A 24,490-nucleotide genomic window follows, 5' to 3' on the forward strand; every position below is an offset into this window, starting at 1 on the left:
CGGTATGAAATGTTGGCGTACTGAAATTTTGTTTTGGTTTTAGCGAATTAACATCCTTAAATTTACCCGTGGAGGGGTCTATTCGTAAGATAATACATAGTTGAAGAATGTAGCTGTAATTACTCAAACATGAGGGAGTTTTCGTAATTTGACCATAACTCAGGGATGGCGTAATTTGCCCCTTATATACAATTACCCCCTTATTATATAGGGTAAACTACAACAACCCCTGAGGAATGGTCAATTTACGAAAAAACCCCTCTTGTTTGGATAATTACATCTACCCCTCAACTATAATTTTTTCTTACACCTCCATCCTTATGGTGTCAAATTCAACATAATCATCTAGATTTCATGGAACGTGGTCTAGTTTGTGCTCGTTTTGTGTAAAAATACAGTTTCTGATGCACCACAATCTGATACAAGCTAAAAACACATATTATGATCATCTTGCTTCAAAATGTGAAATTCGAACGGGATAAAACGGGTAAAAAAGTGATATTATTCCATATAATCTCGAAGATTCCACTAAATTTGAAACCGCAAGGATGGACTTGTATGCAAATTTATAGTTGAGGGGTGGTTGTAATTACCCAAACATAAGGGGAGTTTTCGTAATTTGACAATACCTTAAGGGGTGGTTGTAATCATAGGCGGAACTTAGTAGGGGCTTGGGGGTTGTTGACCCCCCAAGATTAAAAAAAAATATTTTGTTTTAGATATTTTGGCAATGTATTTTTTGAATATTATTTTTGGCCCCCCTAAAGTTTTTACAAATATGTATCTTAATCCTTAATTTTTGTTTCTTCTCCATAATTTATATATATATATATATAAAATAAAATGGTGAAAACTTATATTATTTGAAATAAAATTTATGAATATTTACATATTTTTGAATTTTTTTTATCAATAACTCTAAAAATTAATATGAGACGATGCCCTGAATCCCCAAAATATTGAGTTCGATACATTATTAGAATAATTTGAATTAATTTGGATTTTTTTGTTATGCTTAAAATACGAAAAATTATAATATATATGACATTTTAATTAAAACATATTAATATAAACTTATTTTTGCAATGTCTTGTGAACCCAAAATTTTAGCCAGCCCCCCTATATTTTCATCTTGGTTCCGCCACCGGTTGTAATTTACCCTATTATATATAAATCTTGCTTAGATCTATTCAAAAGAAAAATCTGACGCTAATTGGAATATTTCCATAACTTGAAACTTTTTGTCAGTGAAAGAAAAATCCTCGTGAAAAACTCTGGATTCTGTCGGTACTCGCAAAGTTCATGCAATTATATTACATGCAAAACTAAAGAATAATAATAATAAAAATATATCTAAAAAATAAAATAAAATAATAATAACATAAATAATAATTAAAACATAAAAAAGGAAAATAAAGAAGTGCCATTAACCCACCACCAGTTTCGCCCACGAACAAGCCCACATTTCAGTTGTCTTCACCCACTTCTTCTTCTTCACCATCGTTTTTTTTCTTCACTTTTATTTTTAATTAATAATTAATTTCATTTTCTCTTTTTTTTGTTTAATTTTTTAATTTCTGTAGTTCGAACAAAATTAAAATAAAAATAAAAAATGGAGTGCATAGAGACCAGAGCCCTGAAGTCGAGTTTCCTATCGCAAATGGCTATAAAAACGAATTCACAGGCGTTCTGCAACGACGACGTTTGGTGTTTCACCGGAGTCAACACCGTTTCTTCCGACGAGTTCCCCGTTGAAGACCTACTCAACCTCGATTTCTCCGAAAAGGAGTTTCACGGATCACAATTAGAGGACGACGCCGAAGCAAAAGTAGGTCTAGAGGAGATTAATTCGAGCCACTCTCCTTCCGCTTTTTCCGGCGCCGACGAATTCCACAGCCTCTCCGCCGCTGAACTCGCCGTTCCGGTAGCTAATTTAACCTAATTTTAATTTTAATTAAATTAATTGTGGTGAAAATTGATTTTTTTGGGGGAAATTAAATAATGATTAGGTCGACGATTTGGAAAATCTGGAGTGGTTGTCGCAATTTGTGGACGACTCTACTTCGGGCCTGAGTTTATTATGCCCCGCCGGAAGTTTCACCGGAAACAGGGTTGAAAAGGTGACCAAACCACCGGTCCAGAAGATCCGGCTCCCGTTCCTCCCGTTTCCGGTTCAGAGGAAACAGAGGAGCAAACGGTCGAGGACGACCGGCCGGCGGCCGTGGTACCTGTCGTCTACGCCGTTGAGCGCCGCCGCGGATTCATCTCCGACGTCGTCTTCCCACGGTTCCTCCGTGGTACCAGTACCAACTTTTCTCTTCACAGGGCCGGTTCAGAAGAAAAAACCGGATGCCGACGGCGGTTCGGGTTCCGGGCGAAGGTGCACGCACTGTCAAGTTCAGAAGACTCCACAGTGGCGAACCGGGCCGCTCGGCCCGAAAACGTTGTGCAACGCTTGTGGAGTCCGGTTCAAGTCCGGCCGGCTCTTCCCCGAGTATAGACCGGCTTGTAGCCCGACGTTTTCACAGGAAGTACATTCGAACAGTCACCGGAAAGTTGTGGAGATGCGCCTGAAAAAGGAGGTGGCGCGTGGTGGTTGAACCCGGTTCGAGTTTGGCGGTTCGGAGTTCGCTGAACCGTAGGGTAGGTTTAATTTACTGTAGCGGTTAAATTTTGTACGGTTGTCGGAGTTAGGTAGGTTAGGTTAAAATTATTTTTAGTTTTTCACTTTTTTTTTTTTTCCTTTCCATTTTTGTAGTGTCTAATTGAGTTACAATATAGTTAAGCAATCTTGTGGTGTTAATTATAGTTTTTAAGCTATGTTATGGGCTCATTTGTTGCCAACATGAGATTAGTATAAGGTTAAATAATTTATTGAAAATTCAATTATTTTATCGGATTCGAGCAAGTCCAACACAAAAACTCTTTAAGAAGTAAGATGAAGCAACATAAATTATGATAATATAATATTTGCGGGTCGATCCGAGAAAAAAATATTGGTGATACCAAACATCGGATAAAATCCAATTATTTAATTAATAATAGTTAATCTTCTCAACCAAACGAGAGCTATATGTGTAAAATAATAAAATATATTAACGATCGACACACTACACATTATAATTTTATAATTTAGGCTCTTAATTTAAACTATAAGTTATTCTAAATAATTTGAGATTGATATTCAATATAGAGTTATTATTCCAAAACATTATATCTTTAAGGTGATTATGATTTGTCTCGTGCACCAATGTTCCATAATGCCATTATTAGAAAAAAAAAAGTACCACATTGGATTAGAAACTAGTAATTAGATGTTACAGATAATTATTTATTATGAGTGAATTTCGATCATAGATCTACACGTAATTACTGAGATACGCATACGTATATGTGGTTAATGTCTGGTTATTGAGTGAGTGAGAATAAATGAATAATTAAAATAAAAGGTGGTTGCGACTTGTGATCACGAGGTTTAAGGCTTGAATATTGGAAATAAATGATTGTTGATAAGCAAAAGCGTGGTGGGATGGGACCCGCTTTTACAACTCGCTTCATTTACTCGTTAGGTGATTCTGGAGCCCACATTTCTTGTGTGGTCCCTCCCTGCCATGCGGATATCTTGCAATTTTTTTTGGGTAAATTACAAACACCCCCCTGAGGTATGGTCGAATTACAAAAACACCCCTCTTGTTTGGATAATTACAACCGGGCCTCAACTCCTCAAATTTAGTGGAATCTTCGAGATTATATGGAATATTATCACTTTTGTACCCGTTTTATCCAATTCAAACTCTACATTATGAAGCAAGATGATCATAATATGTGATTTTTAGCTTGTATATATCAGTTTGTGGTGCATCGGAAACTGTATTTTTTACACAAAACGAGTACAAACTAGAGCACGTTTCACGGAATCTAGATGACTATGTTGAATTTGGCACCATAAAGGTGGAGGTCTAAGAAAAAATCATAGTTGAGGGGGTAGATGTAATTATCCAAACAAGAGGGGTTTTTTTTGTAATTTGACCATACCTCAGGGGGGTGTTTGTAATTTACCCTTTTTTTTTTCTTTCACTAAAAATAAAATAATATATATACTAGTTCATAAATTGAAAAGGAAATAATAATAATAATAATAATAATAATAATAATAATAATAATAATAATAATAATAATAATAATAATAATAATAATAATAATAATAATAATAATAATAATAATAATAATAATAATAATAATAATAATAATAATAATAATAATAATAATAATAATAATAATAATAATAATAATAATAATAATAATAATAATAATAAACAATATAAATATGTCTTGACTAGGGGTGTGAACGAACTGTGGTCGACTATATTGGCTCGCTCAAGCTCGAGCTCTATTTTGTCGATCTCGAACCCAAGCTTATTATGATTTTTTTTATAATTATTAAGAAATATTTATAATTTTTTTAATCTTTATACGTAATTTTTTTAGTATTATTATAACATTTTATATTATTATATATTATTAAAATAAAAAATAATATTAAAAAAAAATGAAGGCTCGCGAGTGACTCTTGAGTTCATGAACAACTAAAAAAAGCTCAAGCTCGACTTGTCAAAAAACTCGAGCTTAAAATACTTGAGTTCGAGCTTTTCTCGAGTCGGCTCAACTCGTTCACCAACCCCTAGTCTTGACACTCAAAAGTGACGCATAAAATTATGATTAAATCAATTCTATTTGCGTTTCAATTTATTTATCGAAATAATCGAGATCTCAATTTCACCACCATGACCTTAAAATTAATAAATTGAAGTTCAAATTTGGTTCAATAGTAGCTAATAAAGAGGTATGAAGATATTTAGTTTCGGGTAAATTCCACTTTACCCCTTGTACTTTGGCTGTATATCACTTTACCTCTTTGTACTCTCAATTGCATCGATTTGCCTCATTATACTTTCGTTCGATATCACTTTACCCTCTTCTACTCTCAATTCATCGATTTACCCCATTGTACTTTGGCTCGATATCACTTTACCCCCTCCTACTCTCAATTGCATCGATTTGTCCCCATGTACTTGAAAAATTATCTCAATGTGGTCATCGTCGTTAGTTTTCAGACCTTTGACCTTAACACCGTTTGATTTAAGTATGAAAATTACTAGAATGTCACCCCTCCAGTTTAAATAATTATTAAAAAAAAATTAAAAATAATAAAAAAATCAACAGCGAGAACATATAGTCCACGACGCCAACCACAATTTTTTTTTTTTTTATAATTATTTAAACTTGGAGGGGTGGCTTTTTGTAATTTTCGAACTTAGATCAAACGGTGTTAATGTCAAATGTCTGAAAACTAACGCCGATGACCACATTGAGATAATTTTTCAAGTACATGGGGACAAATCGATGCAATTGAGAGTAGGAGGGGGTAAAGTGATATCGAGCCAAAGTACAATGGGGTAAATCGATGAATTGAGAGTAGAAGAGGGTAAAGTGATATCGAACGAAAGCACAAAGGGGCAAATTGATGCAATTGAGAGTGCATAGGGGTAAAATGATATCCAACCAAAGTACAAGGGAGTAAAGTGGAATTTACCCTTTAAATTTAAAATGTATGAATTAATGACGTAATAAATATCCTCATACTGCAAATTGCAGTTTCAGAGAAATCAAATAGTTCTCTCTCAGTGACATTTCACCCATAACAATAAACACAGCTAGACAACAATAATTATAATAAAGGGTAAATTACAAACACCATGCGGTATGATCAATTTACAAAAATAATTTTTTGTTTGGATAATTATATCTATCCCTCAATTATATTTTTTCTTACACCTCCACTTTTTTTTTTTGAATAAATTCAAGTCCATTACAAGGGGAAGTAGGGGAGGGGGGACTCGAACCCTAGACTGTTACCCTATTGGTAAAGGCTAGGTACCAACTCTCCTAATGAGGGTTGGTTTACACCTCCACTCTTATGGTGTCAAATTCAACATAATCATCTAAATTTCGTAGAATGTTCTCTAGTTTTTACTCGTTTTGTGTAAAAATACAGTTTCTGATGTACCACAATCGGATATATACAAGCCAAAAAACACATATTATGATCATCTTGCTTCAAAATGTAGAGTTCGAATGGGATAGAACGGGTACAAAAGTGATAATATTCCATATAATTTCGAAGATTCCACTAAATTTAATGAGTTAAGGGGTGGTTGTAATTATCCAAACAAGAGGGGGTTTTCATAATTTGATCATACCTCAGGGGTGATTGTAATACCCTATAATAAAAGAAATATTTAAAAATGAATTTAAAAAAAAAAAGAGGCCGAATATACAATATTTATTGGGCTTCAACTGATGAGGCCCATTTATGTAGCAATATATATATATATACTCTTTAACAAAGGCTAAAAAGGCCCAAACCGTATCCTAAAATTCGCCAATATTTAATATCAAATAAAAAAAAATAAAAAATAAATAAATTGACAATCCTTGAAGTGGAAAATGGATGACTATTGATTTTTATAATTATTTATGTATTAAAATAAATGAACTATTGTTGTATCGAATATGACGGAACCAAATACGTGACACTGATTCTGATATAACTTGTAGGACCTCAAGCGCTATCAATTATTTTGAAATTAACTGTTGTTAGAAAACGCGCAAATCTTAGAGTGCATTTTTCACGCCTCACGACATTCGGTTGTGGTCCACTGTACTCGGTTGTCCATCACATGGAAACTTGTTGTTAAACCCAGGCGAACAAAAACGATTCTCAGTTCCCCATTACTGACTGTCGATGTTTAAAATTAGTGCATATTTCGAAATGTGTGATATTAGCCTTTAGTTTATAGCAAATATAATTAAATATATTAGCTATCTAATGCACATGGCTACCATAGTGTGATTTACATCTTACATGATGGTTTGTAAGCTATTATACGAGAGTGTAAGTTTATATATATGGTTGACTGCTGATTCTTTCAAACCAAGAAAAAAATATATATTATCTATCGTAAGATTCCATGAGAGCTGCTCATCTACTTATGTAACGCCAATTCTTTTTCAATGAAAGGAACTTGTTGCCTTTTCTAATTTGTTTTTTACAAACAACTTTTTTTTTAATATAAAGAAATTAGAAAAGTGAATTGTTAAAGAAAGAAAAAATATCTACAACTAAATTGTATATCAGTTATAATTAATAAACATTTCTTATAAAATTATAAGGCATATGCACTTATTGTTAATCATCAATAATTACAAGACAAAATCCCCGATGTACTATTTAATATTTTATTAGCATATGATATTAAAAGCCCCATAAATAATTTATGGTAACGGATATTCTTAATTTGGTGAGTAAACATGAAATTCATGAAGTGCATACAATATTTAGTGTTGACTTCATTGACTTGACTTATTGACGTTACTAATTGATATATACACATTAAATATAACTACTTTCCATTTTTGTAAATATACACAATAATGCAATTTCAATTAAATATTTCATTTAATGCGTAATTATCTAAATATAAATATATAGTATGGGTAAATTACCGCCACCAACCCCTAAGATAAGGTATAATTACAAAAAAAAAATCTTCTTTGTTTGCATAATTACAATCACCCCTTATAGATTATCTTACACATCCACTCTTACGATATCAAATTTACCTAAGGGTGCTGATTCGGTCGGTAAACCGATCGAATCGAACCGAACCGAACGAAACTGTTAATTCAGTGTAGTGTTCAGTTTTATTTTATTATATATATGTTTATAAATGTAATATTACTATTTAAACTAAAATTTATTAAAAGAATAAAAAAAAAATCAAAATTTTAAATATTGTTAATAAAATTTTGGTAATTCGGTTACCTATCGAACCAATCGCTAAACGGTATGAAATTTTGTCATAACCCGCAATTTTTGTAATTTTTTTATCGAATAAATGCTCCTAAATTTATTAAAAATAAGTGATTTTTTCCATAAGAGGAATGTGCTTGTAATTATGCAAACATAATTTTTTTTTTAAATTGACTTTATATAAGGAGTGATAGTCCTAATTTGCCTTATGTAATATATATAAAATCTGTAATTCTTTGAGATTTCCAGCACGGATTATATATATATATATATATATATATATATATATATATATATATATATATATATATATATATATATATATATATATATATATATATATATATATATATATATTGCTGTCATTATAAATACAGATTTAACAAAGAAGTCAAAATAAAAAAAATCACAGAGCAATGGACTTCATTTCAACAGCGTCGCTATTTCTCCTCTTTCTCGTCACTGTTTTGCTGACGAATCTGCACTCCACCAAACGGCGCCGTTTTCCGCCGGGGCCAAAGGGGTTTCCGGTGATCGGCAACATGACCATGTCCGGCGAACTCAACCACCGCGGCCTGGCGGCGCTAGCCAAGACCTACGGCGGCCTCTTCCACATGAAGATGGGCCGCATCCACATGGTGGCCGTCTCCACGGCGGAGATGGCGCGTGAGGTACTCCAGACCCAGGACCACGTGTTCTCCAATCGCCCGGCGAACAACTCCATACGCTACCTAACCTACGACCGAGCTGACATGGCATTCGCCCACTACGGACCCTTTTGGCGGCAGATGCGGAAGATCTGCGTCACAAAGCTCTTCAGTCGGAAGCGGGCCGGGTCATGGGCTTCGGCCCGCGAAGAAATAGATTCGTTCGTCAAAACCCTAGATTCCCGGGTCGGGTCGTCGGTCAACGTGGGCGAGACGGTACTTGGGTTGACCAAGAACATAACTTACAGGGCTGCGTTTGGCTCCGTCTCAAGAGATGGGCAAGGGGAGTTCGTTAAGATCATGCAGGAATTTTCGAAGCTTTTCGGGGCGTTTAATATCGCCGATTTCTTCCCGTGGTTGGGGTGGATGAACGGCCGGGATTTGAACACACGACTCACCAATGCACGTGGCTCACTCGATGGATTTATCGATAAAATTATCGACGATCATATAAATAAGAAAAATCGTAAATGCAATAATTATGAAAATTCCGAGGAGGAGGAGGAAGTCGAGGATGATATGGTCGACGAGCTCATGGAATTTTACGATGAAAACGGGAATACGAACAACGATTTGAAGTCGTCGTCGATTAGCATTACTAGAGACAACATCAAGGCTCTTATCATGGTAAGATTTTTTTATTTTTTTTCTCTCTATTTATATTTTTTTTCTTTCATTTTCAATGCTATTCTTTGTTTTATATTTATTTTTGTGCATGTCTTTTTATTAGAAAAACAAGATATATGATTCGTGTGGTTAGGTTTATTTGATTTCGGCCGACGAAATTTTCCGATTTTGGAAAAATATTTTTCAATCTGAAATTCCGACTTCAGTGTTTTCCAAAACTATTCGGATTGGAATTGAAATATATATGAGATTCTGATTAAAGTTCTGAAAATAATTCCTAAAATTCTGATTTTTTTTTTCCTTACGAATATTATATTCACATTTAAAATACCAATATTAATATGCATTTTATATTTAAGGTGAGCAAAAATTGAAAAACATCCCAATTATGCCGATTTCGATCCAAGATCCAAAATATTTCGATTTTGGAACAAGTTTTTTCGTTTCAATTTCCGAAATTATGATTTTCAATTCTTTTGGGAACGGAATTGGAACTAAATTTTCACGTGCGAAAAAAATCAAATTTTCTTATCTGAAATGGCATATTCCGATCCACTCCGTCCGAATTACATCCCTCACAATCCAATAAATTTTTGAACAAGGTAACAATATCAATCCATTTGCGTTTTAAGGGAAAAATAAAATTAATTTTGGGAGTCAAATCATCCAAATCTTTCTTGGAAGGTTGTGATGATCATTATAGGCTTGGTTCCAAATAATAGCATTATTCACGTTATCTTCACCTAATCTTCCTATTGGACAAAAATCGTTTATATTATTATTATTATTTTTTTTTTAAATTTTAAAATTTCACGTTGCTACAGTTTTAATTTTGGATTTAAGGCATATGTATAGATATATAATAGTTTGGTGCAATAATTTGCTTCATTAGCTGCTAAATGCTAAATATGATAGTTTTGAAGTTATTATCTCTATTTATATTTAGTGTTGTATTTACTTCGCAGGCATAAAATTCTGGCTCAGTCACTGATGATAATATAATAATAATAATCTCTATTTATATTTTAGGATGTCATGTTTGGTGGAACTGAAACAGTGGCGTCCGCCATAGAGTGGGCCATGGCAGAGCTAATGAAAAGCCCCGAAGACCTAAAAAAGGTGCAACAAGAACTCGCGGAAGTCGTAGGGTTTGACCGAAAAGTCAACGAATCGGATCTCGAGAAGCTCCCCTACTTCAAATGCGTCATCAAGGAGACGCTCCGCCTCCACCCTCCGATCCCTCTCCTCCTCCACGAGACCGCCAGTGAAGCAACCATCAACGGCTACGTAATCCCCGCGGGGGCACGGGTCATGATCAACGTGTGGGCCATAGGGCGGGACCCGACCCAGTGGACCGACCCGGATAAGTTCGACCCGTCGAGGTTCTTGGAAGATGGGACGCCCGATTTCAAGGGGAGCAACTTCGAGTACATACCGTTCGGGTCGGGGCGGAGGTCTTGCCCCGGTATGCAATTGGGGCTCTACGGGCTGGAGTTGACCGTGGCCCACCTTTGCCATAGCTTCAATTGGGAGCTGCCAGATGGAATGAAGCCCAATGAGCTTGATATGAATGATTTGTTTGGGCTCACTGCACCAAGGGCTGTCCAACTTGTGGCCGTACCAAAACATCGTCTTAATATTCCATTGCTTTGAATTCTAATTTTATTTAAATTAAGTTATTATATGTGATTGGGATAATTTGAATCTATAATATATGATTTTTTAGGGTTTTGTTTGGTTTGGTTTTGCTTATTTGAATAAACAAAAAAAAAACATTTATTATTTAGAATGCAAGAAACAATTGTAAAAGTGTGTTGCATACTTGCATAGTTTCGACTTACGAATTAGTGCGGCCCAATCGAGCTGTTTATAATCTCTTTATTTTGTCGAACGTGCACCTAATGAAGTTCACTGGGTGCTACTTTTATCCTAAACCTATTCACTATAGTATGTGATCAGTGAGAACCTCGTATATTTTAAACCTGGGCGATTTGCTTTTAGGCCAATTGTCCAATACGGTTAACAATTAATCATAGTATTCAGACGATCTTTTTTGTGTTTGAATTAATTCTGTGAAGAAAAAAGGAAAAAGTATTATGTGAAAAAAATATATTGACAGTTTAGATACTATTATATTGAGGTAAATATCGATAATCCGTTGTAGTCTAGTTGGTCAGGATACTCGGCTCTCACCCGAGAGACCCGGGTTCAAGTCCCGGCAACGGAATTTTTGTTTCAGGGTCCGACATTTAATTAATTTTTAAAAAAAAAAAAAATTACCTTTTTTTTAAGGGAAAAGAAAAATTAAAGAAAATGCTCTTTACGGGCTAATAAGTGCTATTTACCGTTCAAAGTAAAAAACAGTTTATCTCTCTAAAACCCCTAAAATTCGAAATTCTCTCCAATTACCCCCCATTCCAAAAATTTCAGAAAATTTTTTTTTTTTCGAAAAATTTCGAAATCAACCAAAATCGAGCTTGGGCTTCGATTTTTTCAGGTAATTTCAACACCTACATGTGTTATATGCAATGGGTAACTCGATTTTGCAACCAATTTCATGTTTAAAAGCCCTACAAATCGATTTGTAGGGCTTTTGAATTTTTCGGATGTTAGAGCCAAACGCCCAAACCGGGCGCTGGCTGCATGAACCGACGCCCACTTTGGGCGTCGGTTCATGCTGCCAGCGCCCGGTTTGGGCGTGAAATGAGTGTTTCAACGCCCGGTTTGGGCGTTTCCCGGGCGAACCGGCGCCCGGTCCAGGCGTCGGTTCGGCCGGGAAACGCCCAAACCGGGCGTTCGATTTAAATATATATTTTTTTTTTTTTTTTTTTTTTTTTTTTGATTTAAAAGAAATATTTTTTTTCTGAATTAAAATAAGTTAGTAAATTTAATATAATTTTATGTTTACAGGATGTCTAATTGGGCGAAAAAATTCGGACTCGGAAAAGGGAAAGGACCCCTGATTCGTCCACCTGCAGATCCGGTGGTGGAGACTACTGCGGAACGGGAGGGAAGGACACATAATAGAAATGTGACTAGTTCTAAACGTCGTGGGGAACGCACTGGTGCTTTTGTACCCCCACGTACGATGATTCAGGAGGAGACAGAGACAGAGGCCGAGCAGGAGATGGATGCACCCATGGATGCATATATGCAGCCGCAGGAGTACGAGTACGATCCACAACTACGCTTTCAGCAGAAGTATCAGTTTCCGGTGCCGGATTTTCCATCCGATGACGATTACGAGGATGTTCCGACTCCGACTCCGCCTCCTGTCCCGATGGGTGGTACTTTCGGTGGTTCTAATCCTGCCTCGAGGTCCCGCACCGCTCCGAGAAAAAAACTTCCTTCTCGACCTTGGATGTTGACCGGTGAGACACCCAGTGGACCTAAATACGCTCACTTGATTCCAAGTTTTGGAGCACATATTGCCTACGACATTTGGGAGGGAAAGGTAATACTTATTAATATTAATAAATTTTGTTTATAATATTTACACTTGTTTGTGGTATACTTATATATGAATATATCTTGAACAGGGACGACATATGGTTAAATTACGGTCGCACGCGAAGTGTACTTGGCCGGGCCCCGACGACGATGATTGTGTCTCACTACTTGAGAGTACCGGCTTGTATCACTTGCGTGATTGTTCGCTGCCTCAGCACAATAACCCATTAATAGAGGCTTTTATTGAGAGGTGGCAGCCGGACACCAACAGTTTTCACATGCCATTCGGTGAGATGACAATTACCCTGCACGACGTGCATTTCATCATGGGTTTGCGAGTTAGTGGAACTCGCCCTAACGTCTGGATGGATAAGGCCGACGCGATCCAGCTTGGTGCGAGAGCTTTCGGAGTCGACCCCGCACTTATGGAGCATTGGTGGTATGGTGGCGGACCCCGGTTAGATGATTTGGAGGTGAAATATGGCGACAATTCTACCTTTCCTTCCGCGTATCGAGTACGAGCATATATTGCATACTTGCTCGGAAAGTTGTTGTTCGTGGATAAGAGTGGATCGAAGGTCAGAGCAGATTTTTTCCCACTGTTAGAGGAAATCAATCTGATTCGCGAGTATTCTTGGGGTTCGGCTACATTGGCCTATCTGTACCGACAGTTGGGCATGGCTACGCGAGCTGAGGCGGCGCAGATTGCTGGATGTCTGACACTATTAGAGGTATTATTATTATTATTATTATTATTATTATTATTATTATTGTTGTTGTTGTTGTTGTTGTTGTTGTTGTTGTTGTTGTTGTTGTTGTTGTTGTTGTTGTTGTTGTTGTTGTTGTTGTTGTTGTTGTTGTTGTTGTTGTTGTTGTTGTTGTTGTTGTTGTTGTTGTTGTTGTTGTTGTTGTTGTTGTTGTTGTTGTTGTTGTTGTTGTTGTTGTTGTTGTTGTTGTTGTTGTTGTTGTTGTTGGTGGTGCTGTTGTTGTTGTTGTTGCTGTTGTTGTTGTTGTTGCTGTTGTTGTTGTTGTTGTTGTTGTTGTTGTTGTTGTTGTTGTTGTTGTTGTTGTTGTTGTTGTTGTTGTTGTTGTTGTTGTTGCTGTTGGTGCTGTTGTTGTTGTTGTTGTTGTTGTTGTTGCTGTTGGTGCTGTTGTTGTTGTTGTTGCATATTTTATTAATTATGCCGTATTATTATTTCCCGTATTGTAGTGTTGGATATATGAGTATTTTTCGTGTTTCCGGCCTCCGATGGTTAACGCACATGTTACGGGAGAGCCGTGGTGTAAACGGTGGCAGGTGATACATCATAAAGGCGACATTCTCACCGCAGGCGTAGGACGAGGGATACTTAGGTGTTCAGGACCTGATTTTCGTTTTTTAAGCTAAATTTATGTTTAATAAAATATGTTGTAACCATAACCTGATTTCCGTTTATTAGTGTTCAGGACCTGATTTTCGTTTTTTAAGTATTATTATTATTATTATTATTAGGTTAATAATAATTATTATTATTATTATAACATCATAACATAATAATAATAATAACATACAATGTCAATAGTAACACATTCATTCCAACAAAATAAACAAAACTAAATCAAACACTATTAAGAATATCCCACATTTCACGTCGACTCCGCAACGCCTCTGGTAGATATGCAACACTATTGTTGCTATACCTCGCCCACTGTCTATCAAACGGAGGAAGCGGACAATTGTCATTCATCTTCACATACACAAAGTGGCTTCCTGATTCAAGAAATAGTATAGTCATCTCGTAAGATAACTGTGAAACACCTTCGGGAGCCCAAAGTGGTAAATAAGTCTGATTGCCCAAGCTGCTAGCCGACAAGACCAACGCGTTGTAATATGTTGCCACAACCACGCCCACGTCCGTGATAGTCATCCACTTCTCATAGGGTGCTGGGGCGTTGTCCCAATAAGCGACACTCGCCAATACCCGATACACTAAATTACCACCACCGAAATAATCCTTGAAGAACTCTTCGTGTGTTTTAATACAGTTATAAACATCCATTCTAACATCCATCCAATCATCCTCGTGGTTCTTCACTGCACACGCGACGCTTCGATAACCACAATTACCATCCCCTTGAACGTCCGTCCACGTCACAACCTCCGGAACAAGGCAGAAATGAAGGTGTCGCATCCAAGGGGGTCGGGGAATTTGACCTATTGCGGGTCCACTCACGGTCGATGAACGAGCGCGACCACGGCTAGATCTCTCAGAAGATGAACCACGCCCTCTGTTGCCTCGTGATCGTCCTCGTCCTCGTCCTCGCCCTCGTCCAGACTCTTCACCTTCTCCCGGAAATAATGGAAACTCATGCCCTGACCAATCCCTCTGTGTAGAGTTCGTCCGCGGTCTACCTCTCGGGCAGTCTAGTACTTGTGGCGCATTCATTTCCATGGCCCCGGGATGCATTCGTTCAAAAATGGCATCTGTCACGTCCGTGATCTCAATTTCTGACCGCTCACGCAAATCATTCATTAACCCTTCTAGCCTGCCAATAGCCTGTGACCTGTGGTCGGGAACAGAACCAACACTTTCATCTAGGGAATCCCCGAATCCCGAAATAAATGTCCTCCAAAAAATGTGGACATCCTCTGCATAAAACACACCACGTCGTGCATTCATCTTTGCACTAATTTCATGTCTGCATGGGAGTCCAAGACATTTCCTCATATAACAGACGCAACCGTCTATGTCTTCATCCTTCTCATCGTCCAACATCTGCAGAGCATTATGTGTTACAATTCCACTGGACAATATTTTAAATACGGGCACGTTGATCGTCTGGGCCCGAATCCTCTTTGATTTTGCAAAATCGGCTAGTATCTCGTTAAATTGATCTTTCATCATTGAGTGATACTGTGCCCAAAATGTGTCGAAGCCACCCGTGGACGATTCCAACCATCTCTTCAATGCTCTATGGTTGCTCTCCACCCTAATATGTTTAGAATATGCTATGTTTCAATAAACTACATGACAGTAAGTTAAGTATATGTATTTAACCACTTATAAATAAATACCTGCTTGTCGATGTATTACCCAAATGGAAAATTAGATCCGTCCATGCTTTTACAAATTTCTCTTTGTATACGAGCCAAGTGTATTGGAGATACTCAATCAAATCTGGATAATTCGCGTACTCGTCCGTCAAAGCTGTGTAATTCCTGGCGAAATCTTCTTCAGACACTGATTTTACCAAAGTTTGCCACACGCCAACTACAAAAGCCGTGCCGCGACGCCTACTATTGCCGAGACATCTTGAAGCACGACGCCCCACATTCATGTTAATGTGCCAAAGACATAAGAGATGAGGTACGGTCGGAAATACATTCTCTAGCGCCTTTATGAGCCCTAACTCTCGATCCGTCACGATGGCACTAGGTAGAGTCTGAGGGGGGAAAAGTCTCTTCAGCTTTTGCAACACCCATGTGTAATGGTCTTCATTTTCATGGCGCAAAAATGCGACTGCAACAGTAAAATTTTTCCCGACAGGAGTAACACCAACAATCTCCAACAAAGGCAATTTGTACTGATTTGTTTTGTAAGTACTGTCAAGTAGTAATACGTACGGAAACTTACTTAACAATTCCACAGATTGAGGGTGAGCCCACATCAAATCAGTAACTGCATGTGTAGTTTCATCAGTGCGGAACCACTTGTAATAGTTATGCTCCTCAAGCAACCCAATCAAATGTTGCATCACTGTACGGTCACCCCTAGATAGTCTTTTCAATTTCGCCTTCTGATTGTATATTTGTTTTGAATAAGCATCGAGGCCCAAACCATTTTGTCTCAAGTTAGCCAAAATCTTCTTGGGCGGCACATGACTTTGTGACAGATCACTAATGATCTTCGCCTCCTCCTGAGACAATGCACTCATCCCATGCCCGGACTTGTATATCGGAACATGATTATGCTTCCCGTATATTACTCTGACCTCCCATTTATCATCCCATCGTAGCTCTCCGACAATATAAAAACCACAGCCTATCTTTTTGCTACCGGTCCTTCTCGGGCGCGCTTCTGGATTAGTTGATGGACATTCTCGTTTTTCCCCGAATAGGTCACAAGTCAAAAAAATCTTTTTTTTAGGACTGCTTCTTTTTACTATTTTCACAAAAAGACCTCTTGCAACGAACCTCACCCAAACCACTACCTCATCCTTTGAGTCAAACAACTGAGTAGTGGTAAAATAATCGGTATGATCAACTTCAAATGTAGTCGTATCGTCCTGAAAAAAACATAAAAAAATTGATTTAAAAAAAAAAAAAAAAAAAGGTTTAAAATTCAAAAGCCCAAGTCGGGCGCCCGGCAGTGCAGTGCACGCCCATGTTGGGCGTGCAGTTGGCCTACAAACGCCCAAAATGGGCGTGTAACAGCCAACTGCACGCCCAACATGGGCGTGCACTGCACTGTCGGGCGCCCAAGTTGGGCTTTTGAATGTTTAGCCCAGTTTTTTCGATCGAAAAGACGGAATTTTTACCTCGCTGTGTTCGCTATCCCGATCTTCATTCGATAAATTCATTTATGTTCGTATATCACACCAATAAGAATGATTTGTGAAGAAATTGTCTTGAGAGCAATTTTTTTTAGAGAGAGAGAGAGAGTTTTTTTGAACGGTAAATAGCCTTTTTCAAACGGTAAAAAGCAAATCCCAAAATTAATTACCTTTGGTACCTTAATTATCCATTTATCCGTATTTACTATAAAATACACCGACGAGGTCACGTGGGCACGTGCTTCTCCCCCAGGCTTTTTAAAAGTAAAAAAGCAAGGGGTAATTTCGTCATTCCACACACTTCTCCCTCCCAGATGCGCAACAAGTATTATAACGTTCAAAGCTCACACGGATCTTCTCTGACCTCACCTCACTGTGCAACGGTGCTACTCTGTGTGTGTATTTATGCGCACAAATATACGTGTGCATATATATAGAGAGAGAAATTACTTAGAGAGATAAACCAGTTGCAAATGCTGAATGAAGTCCGTCGAAATTCGCTCGATTTCATATGCAGCAGGTATGATTTTCGGCGATTTTTTTTTGTACTGTTCCATTTAAACTTTGGGAGTTTTTGTTTTCGTTAATGGCGGATTAGTAATCCGCACAAAAATAATTTTGAAATTGTGTGTGCATTACATATCTGCAGGAGTCATTTCTCAGTAAAGGTGGCTGTTTTTTTTTATTAAATTTTTAATTTTTTTTTAAACCGTTAAATTGGAATTATTGATGTGTTTTCATGATGAAATCCTGCACATGCCGATGTTTTTATGTAGTTTGGTCACGAATAATTTTTGATTTAGTTATAATTTCTCCGAATAATTACATTTTTTATTTTATTTTATAGTCTCACTGTACCTCTGTGTAGTGTAAGGCTATGAAATTATACACTCTGTATGTATGTATTATATATATATGTCTGATTATTGGGGGTTTATTAGTACTTTTCTTTTCTTTTTCTTTTCTCTTTTTTTTTTTTTTTTTGTGAAAAAGAATAAAGAAATTTAGGATGATTACTTGGAATTGAAGCATAGTTGGGGTCCCCATTAAGCAAAGCTATCTAACCTTGAGTAATTTTCTGACTCTGAAGAATAATGGAATGTTAGGTTTCTTTTGGAAGTAAAGTGTTAAGCAAAATGATTAATTACAACAACCCCTTAACAATTCCCTTTTAGCTTAATCATAATTACATTAGTTGGGGGGTTAATCCTTTTTGCTTAATTAGCTGTTGAGCTTTGTTTGTTGAAGATTAAACAATGTGCTCGACTGCTATGCTGTAGGTCCCACTGAATAGTTTTAAACTAATACGAGTGGAGGAAGAAAAAAGAAAATGGGAGAAATTGGTGCGGAAGATTTGATGAATTGGGAGAAGCTGCAAAGTAATGGGGATGTGAGTGAAGAGAAGATTTTAGTGTTGGTGAGATTAAGGCCTTTGAGCGAAAAGGAAATCGCGCGGAACGAAGTTGCCGATTGGGAATGCATCAATTCGACCACCATTTTGTATCGAAACAGCCTTCAGGAGCGGTCTGGACTTCCCACAGCTTATTCTTTTGGTAAGTCATTAAATACCAAAATTCAATGATTTTTCCGATTCCTGTGAGAAAACTTAGGGCCCGTTTGGCTAAGCTTATTTTAAACAGCTGATAAGCTCTTACGTCTGATATACTGTTTTAAACAGCTGATAAGCTGTTACATCTTATTTTTACAATTAATTTATTAAAGTGTTTGGATATTGAGCTTATTTACTATTTTTATTCATTATAAGATCTTAAATAAAAAGGTGGAGTAGATGTACTTATTAAAAAAAAACTTATTGTTCTCCGACAGATTATTTAAAAAAAAAAATTAAGATCTTTTAGAAAAAAATACCAAACGCTTTGGAAGAGCTTATAAGCTCTTAGGCATCTTATAAGCTCTTTTTAACATCTTATATAAAATCATGTTATGAAAATCTTGCTCGTTCATGTTTGTGTGCGTAGATAGAGTATTTAGGGGCGACAGCCAAACAAGGGAAGTATATGACGAAGGAATAAAGGAGATTGCTCTCTCTGTTGTCGATGGCGTCAACTGTAAGTTGAGATTAATGGATTAGCTAATATTTCTTATTTATGTGCTACTGATTGGTTTCAACTAATTCCGTAAACATTTTTGGATCGATATCTATCAGCTACTGTTTTTGCGTATGGTCAAACAAGCAGCGGAAAAACGTACACGATGAATGGCATCACCGAGTATACAGTCACTGATATTTACGAATATGTACAAAGGGTAAGTAATAATTGTTAGCTCTAATTCCTCTGATATCTTTTTCTCTCGAGGTTTAGCAAAGTGTGCCTCAATTTTACTGGAAATGTTAAATAAAAGTCGCTGAAATGATATGCTCTCTCTCTCTCTCTCTCTCTCTCTCTCTCTCTCTCTCTCTCTCTCTCTCTCTCTCTCACAGCATGAAGAAAGAGCATTCGTTATGAAGTTTTCTGCAATGGAGATATATAACGAAGTTGTTAGAGACCTCCTTAGCACGGAGAATACTCCACTACGCATGCTCGATGATCCAGAAGTGAGTTTTCTTTTCAAATATTAATTTTCGTCTTGTACGTTTACAGATGTTGTTTTTTCTTAATTTAATTTCTTAATTTTGCAGAGAGGGACGATTATAGAGAAACTCACAGAAGAAACTTTGAGGGATTGGAATCACCTCAAAGAGTTGTTATCCATCTGCGAAGGTTAGTGAAACTTATTTTTCCGTCACTTAGTCTACGGTTTTAGCTTTGCTTAGTCGACAAGGTAATGCCGTATGTATTATGTGTTTGTTTTTAACTTACGCGTAGCACAAAGACAAGTTGGGGAGACCTCGTTGAATGAAGCAAGCTCTAGATCACATCAAATACTTAGATTGGTTTGATCCTCCTCACTCCTCTCGTCTTTTTATTTATTTATTTATTTATTTTGAAGTCTCAATTCGGCATTTTTTTATCGAATTTCTCCAGACGATTGAGAGCACTGCTCGCGAGTTTATAGGGAAGGGCAACTCAACCACCCTTGCTGCGAGTGTGGTAGAGAAAAATTGAATTTGTTGATTAAGTTTCGCTATTCGTGTATATGCTAATTAATTTAAATAGATATAGATTGCTCAGCTAATAAGTAACTTATTATATCTTTGCGTGCAGAATTTTGTCGATTTAGCAGGAAGTGAGAGGGCGTCTCAAGCATTATCAGTTGGGCAAAGACTGAAAGAAGGCTGCCATATAAATCGTAGTTTACTAACTCTAAGCACTGTCATTCGCAAACTTAGGTATTGAGTTAGTTTTTTTCTATTATGCCAAATTAGACTTAGCTAAATGTTTTGATGGATGATCATACTGAATGTGTAGTTGTGTATAAATGTTTTCCTTTTCGGGTTTCTGCCTTAATTACCGCCTAAAAGTTTAATTGGAACGAAATTTCTGATTTCTGCCGATTCCAATCCGAAACTTCCCGATTTGGAACAATATTTTTTCATCCTGAATTCCAAAATTTTGATTTTCGATTTTTTCCGAAACTATTTGGATCGGAATTGGAATATGTATGAGATTCCAATTTTTTAGGTGACAAAATATTCTAAATTTCCGAATTCCGCCAATTCCAATCCGAAATTTTCCGATTTTGGAACAAGTTTTTTTATTCCAGTTTCCGAAATTCCATTCTCGATTTTTCTGTTTTTTTGGAACGGAATTGGATTTAGTTTTTAACTTGCGACAAAATCGATCCGAAAGGGCTAATTCCGATCTGATCTGTCTGGTTTACACCCTGAGTTCAGCCCCCCCCCCCTCTCTCTCTCTCTCTCTCTCTCTCTCTCTCTCTCCACACACATCTAATTAAAGAATCTCAAAATTAATGCAGCAAAGGAAGAAACGGGCACATCAATTACCGAGACTCGAAGCTTACGCGAATACTGCAGCCTGCATTGGGAGGCAATGCAAGAACAGCCATCATTTGTACCTTGAGCCCTTCTAGAAGCCACGTGGAGCAATCAAGAAACACCCTTTTATTCGCCAGCTGTGCCAAAGAAGTATCGACAAATGCTCAGGTCAACGTGGTCATGTCCGACAAGGCACTGGTCAAACATCTGCAGAAAGAGGTTGCCCGGTTGGAAAACGAGTTAAAGAGCACACCTGGACATCCAGTGTGCGACCACGGCACATTATTAAAAAAGAAAGACACGCAAATCGAAAAGGTTATATCATATATGATTATTTGTTTACAAAATGATTGAATTTTTGTTGCATGCTGACGTGGCTTCCCACCTCACTAATCTGCAGTTAGAGAAAGAGATTAGCGAGCTAAAGAAGCAACGGGATCTTGCTCATTCTCGAATTGATGATTTACTCAGAGCTATTGAAACTGATAAAGCTTCTTCGCAAAAAGACGATGAAATAATTCACTCCGAAAGTAGTTATTCATCCGACGATATATCTGATTCAAGCCATAAAACAGAGGACCTTCATTTAGGAATCGGACAAGATACCGATGAAATCTGTAAGGAAGTACGTTGCGTTGAGATGGACAAATCTGACAGAACAAACGAATCATTTGGCCAATCGACTAGTGAGAGTGAAGAAAGCACGCCGATTTTGTCCGATTCTATAAATAGCCCCGTTCTGGAACATGCATTATCGGATTTACGTACACAAGCTACTGTTAATTGTAATTACGGTGAATTAAATCAGAAAATTCAAGATGTTGAGAAGACGATAGATTCTCTTTTCAGACAAAACCCTAATGCATCAACGTCTCCCCGGGCCCCACCGGCAAGTACGGAAGCTTCCGGAAGCTTCAAACTTACGAGAAGCCGAAGTTGTGGTAAAGCTAATGTAATGACTGCCTTGTCTGAATTTGAGATGTCTGAACAATTACAAAGCGACAGTACACCACCAACTGCGTTGGAGAAGAACTTTGCAAGGAAGCAATGGAAGCTTCCTCCGGTTATTTACGGTACGGATATTGCAAGACTTGCGAGAAGCGATTCTCGATCTTCTGACTATAGTAGTTTCGTGGATGAAATAAGGGATCAAAACTACAGCCATGAGGAAGAGGATATTCCCACTCTCGGTTCTTTCGTCACTGGACTTAGAGAAATGGCAAAGATTCAGTATGAAAATCGAACCGGGCATCAGGTGAGAGTGATCCTAAAACCCAATATTAGTTCTCGATTACTCGAGTTTTTAGTGGTAGTTTGCTAAAAAAAATTGCATTATAGGGTTTTTTTTGGCTAATATTTATAACACGGGGATTTTTTAACAATTAGACTAAACACAGGGTGCTGAATGCAATAAAATCTCAACTATTCTCCAAATTGTCCTTATTTTTTTCTCTCCTTTTATTCTTCAATATGTTGATTTTTAAATCTTGTTTTATGTTGTTAGATTCAAGAGATAGAAAAGAGAGATGAAAATATAGCAGGAGATCCAATGATGAATGATTGGCCTCTAAAGTTTGAGAAATTGCGGAAATCGATAATCGAACTGTGGCAAACATGCAATATTTCACTGATCCACAGGACATATTTTATCCTCCTTATTAAAGACCGCGTAAAAGATTCCATCTACGTAGAGGTAGAGCATAGGAGATTATCTTTTCTCAAGGAAATATTTACCACCGGAACTTCGGTTCGACAAGATGGCCGTACTCTTACACTAGCATCAAGGTATTTATTTACTTCTCTAACACCGTCATTTCACGTAGTATTTCCGTTTTTCGCGGGATTTTTTTGTTTTAATAACTACATAATTCGGTTGGATACATTTCATGCTTGTTTTTGAGTAATAGCAATGGTAATTCCGAATTTCGAATTGGAACTGAAATTCCGAATTTCGCTGATTCCGATCCGGAATTTTCTGATGTAGGAACAATATTTTTAATTCCGAATCCCGATTTTTCTTAAACAGAATTGGAATACATGTTAGATTCAGATTTCCGATCAGATTTTAATTTCCGAATATTCCGATTATTTTCCGAAAATTACACTTATAATATCAATATTATTATATATTTTTTAAATTTCCGAATTTAACCAATTTCGATCCGAAAATCTCTGATTTTGGAACAAGTTTCTTCATTCTAATTTCCGTAATTCTGATTCTTTTATGGGACAAAATTGGAAATAATTCTTCCACTTCCGGAAAATTGGAATTTTTTCGAAAGTGCTAATTCCGATTATTTTTTCATCATCTCACATTCCCTTTTTTTGTTTCCATAATCACAGCCTGAAAATCAGTGTTTTTTTTTTAGTGTTTTTTCTAAACTTAATTATATGATTTTCTTGGACTAACAACAGCAAGAAATCTCTTCGGCGCGAGAGAGAAATGCTAAGCAGGCTCATGTATAAAAGATACACCGAAGACGAAAGAAACAGAATCTACAAAGAGTGGGGTATTAATTTGAACTCGAAACAAAGGAGGCTACAACTGGTTCACCTTTTATGGACCGACACCGAAAAAACGGACCACATCACAAAGAGTGCTGCCATTGTTGCCAAGCTTATTGGTTTCTCGCACAACGGGCGAGCCCTCAAAGAGATGCTTGGACTTAGTTTTACGCCTCCACGCGTCGTCCGAAGATCATTAATTACCTGGAAAAAAACAGCGTGACATCTTTTTTTTTTTTTTTTTTTTTTTTTTTTACGAGGTTGTCTCGATAGTTTTTAAGGTTAATTAGAAATTCTGTTTCCGGTGTTTAGGAAATGTTGTTGTTGTACGGTTTGGTTTTGTGTGTCATGTGCTTGAGATTTTGTAATCAAATTTTTCAGTTATTCAAGTGTTGGTTTCCCAGTTAGTTTTCAGAAATTTGAATAATAAGTAATATTCGAGACACATCTCACAGTTTAAATAATCATAAAAAAAACAAAAAATAAAAAAAATAAAAAAATCAAGACAACGAGAGTATCATCCACAATTTTTTTTTCAATCTCGAATAGTAATTAATATTCTAGAGTTGTCAAATCAATTTAAATCATCCACAATTAAGGGAATTGCTTTTTGCGGTTTGAAAATTGCTATTTGCGGTTTATAACAACCCCCAAAAATACTTTATTTCACTGAAACCCCAAAACTTTCCAAAAAAATCCAAACGCCCCCCCCAAAACGCGTAAAAGCCCAACTTGGGCGCCCATTCATGCAGCGCACGCCCAAGTTGGGCGTGCAAGCTGCAATTTTTTTTTTTTTTTTTTTTTTTTTTTTTTTTTTTAATGTTCGAACGCCCAAGATGGGCGCCCAAATCTTGGACGTTCGAACATTTTTTTGCGGAAAAAAAGCCGTACAAATCG

The 24,490-nt window shown here is 36.9% G+C and overlaps 3 protein-coding genes and 2 non-coding genes across 6 annotated transcripts; 4 read left to right on the forward strand and 1 right to left on the reverse strand.

Annotated features, from left to right (window-relative positions):
• Positions 1 to 1,467: 1,467 nt before the first annotated feature.
• Positions 1,468 to 2,789, forward strand: LOC105952007 (GATA transcription factor 7). Its single transcript, XR_016029845.1, has 2 exons — positions 1,468 to 1,924; positions 2,010 to 2,789. It is a non-coding gene; the product is annotated as a GATA transcription factor 7 (transcript).
• Positions 2,790 to 8,278: 5,489 nt separating this feature from the next.
• Positions 8,279 to 10,963, forward strand: LOC105954581 (cytochrome P450 84A1-like). Its single transcript, XM_088814024.1, has 2 exons — positions 8,279 to 9,207; positions 10,237 to 10,963. Exons 1-2 carry the CDS (start codon positions 8,290 to 8,292, stop codon positions 10,858 to 10,860), a joined length of 1,542 nt encoding a protein of 513 aa, XP_088670150.1. The 5' UTR covers positions 8,279 to 8,289; the 3' UTR covers positions 10,861 to 10,963.
• A 398-nt stretch (positions 10,964 to 11,361) lies between these two features.
• TRNAE-CUC (transfer RNA glutamic acid (anticodon CUC)) lies at positions 11,362 to 11,434 on the forward strand. Its single transcript has one exon. It is a non-coding gene; the product is annotated as a tRNA-Glu (tRNA).
• A 2,821-nt stretch (positions 11,435 to 14,255) lies between these two features.
• Positions 14,256 to 17,217, reverse strand: LOC105966977 (protein FAR-RED IMPAIRED RESPONSE 1-like). The gene is made up of 3 exons (XM_088812668.1): positions 17,176 to 17,217; positions 15,713 to 16,923; positions 14,256 to 15,627 (listed from the first exon to the last, which is right to left on the reverse strand). The coding sequence occupies exons 1-3, from the start codon at positions 17,215 to 17,217 to the stop codon at positions 14,256 to 14,258; spliced, it is 2,625 nt and encodes an 874-aa protein (XP_088668794.1).
• Positions 17,218 to 17,502: 285 nt separating this feature from the next.
• LOC105954515 (kinesin-like protein KIN-7E) lies at positions 17,503 to 24,000 on the forward strand. Of its 2 annotated transcripts, XM_088813546.1 has the most exons (13): positions 17,503 to 17,710; positions 18,471 to 18,743; positions 19,170 to 19,259; positions 19,358 to 19,458; positions 19,634 to 19,747; positions 19,832 to 19,913; positions 20,019 to 20,086; positions 20,178 to 20,243; positions 20,358 to 20,482; positions 21,070 to 21,403; positions 21,489 to 22,343; positions 22,593 to 22,873; positions 23,504 to 24,000. In XM_088813546.1, the coding sequence occupies exons 2-13, from the start codon at positions 18,521 to 18,523 to the stop codon at positions 23,814 to 23,816; spliced, it is 2,652 nt and encodes an 883-aa protein (XP_088669672.1). In that variant the 5' UTR covers positions 17,503 to 17,710; positions 18,471 to 18,520; the 3' UTR covers positions 23,817 to 24,000. The 2 variants fall into 2 exon arrangements, with proteins under 2 accessions (XP_088669672.1, XP_088669673.1); XM_088813547.1 differs by lacking the exon at positions 17,503 to 17,710 and having other exon boundaries at positions 18,364 to 18,743.
• Positions 24,001 to 24,490: the final 490 nt, after the last annotated feature.

Source organism: Erythranthe guttata, chromosome 14 (assembly GCF_056151865.1).
Source record: "Erythranthe guttata isolate IM_541 chromosome 14, IM_541, whole genome shotgun sequence".
Taxonomy (NCBI): domain Eukaryota; kingdom Viridiplantae; phylum Streptophyta; class Magnoliopsida; order Lamiales; family Phrymaceae; genus Erythranthe; species Erythranthe guttata.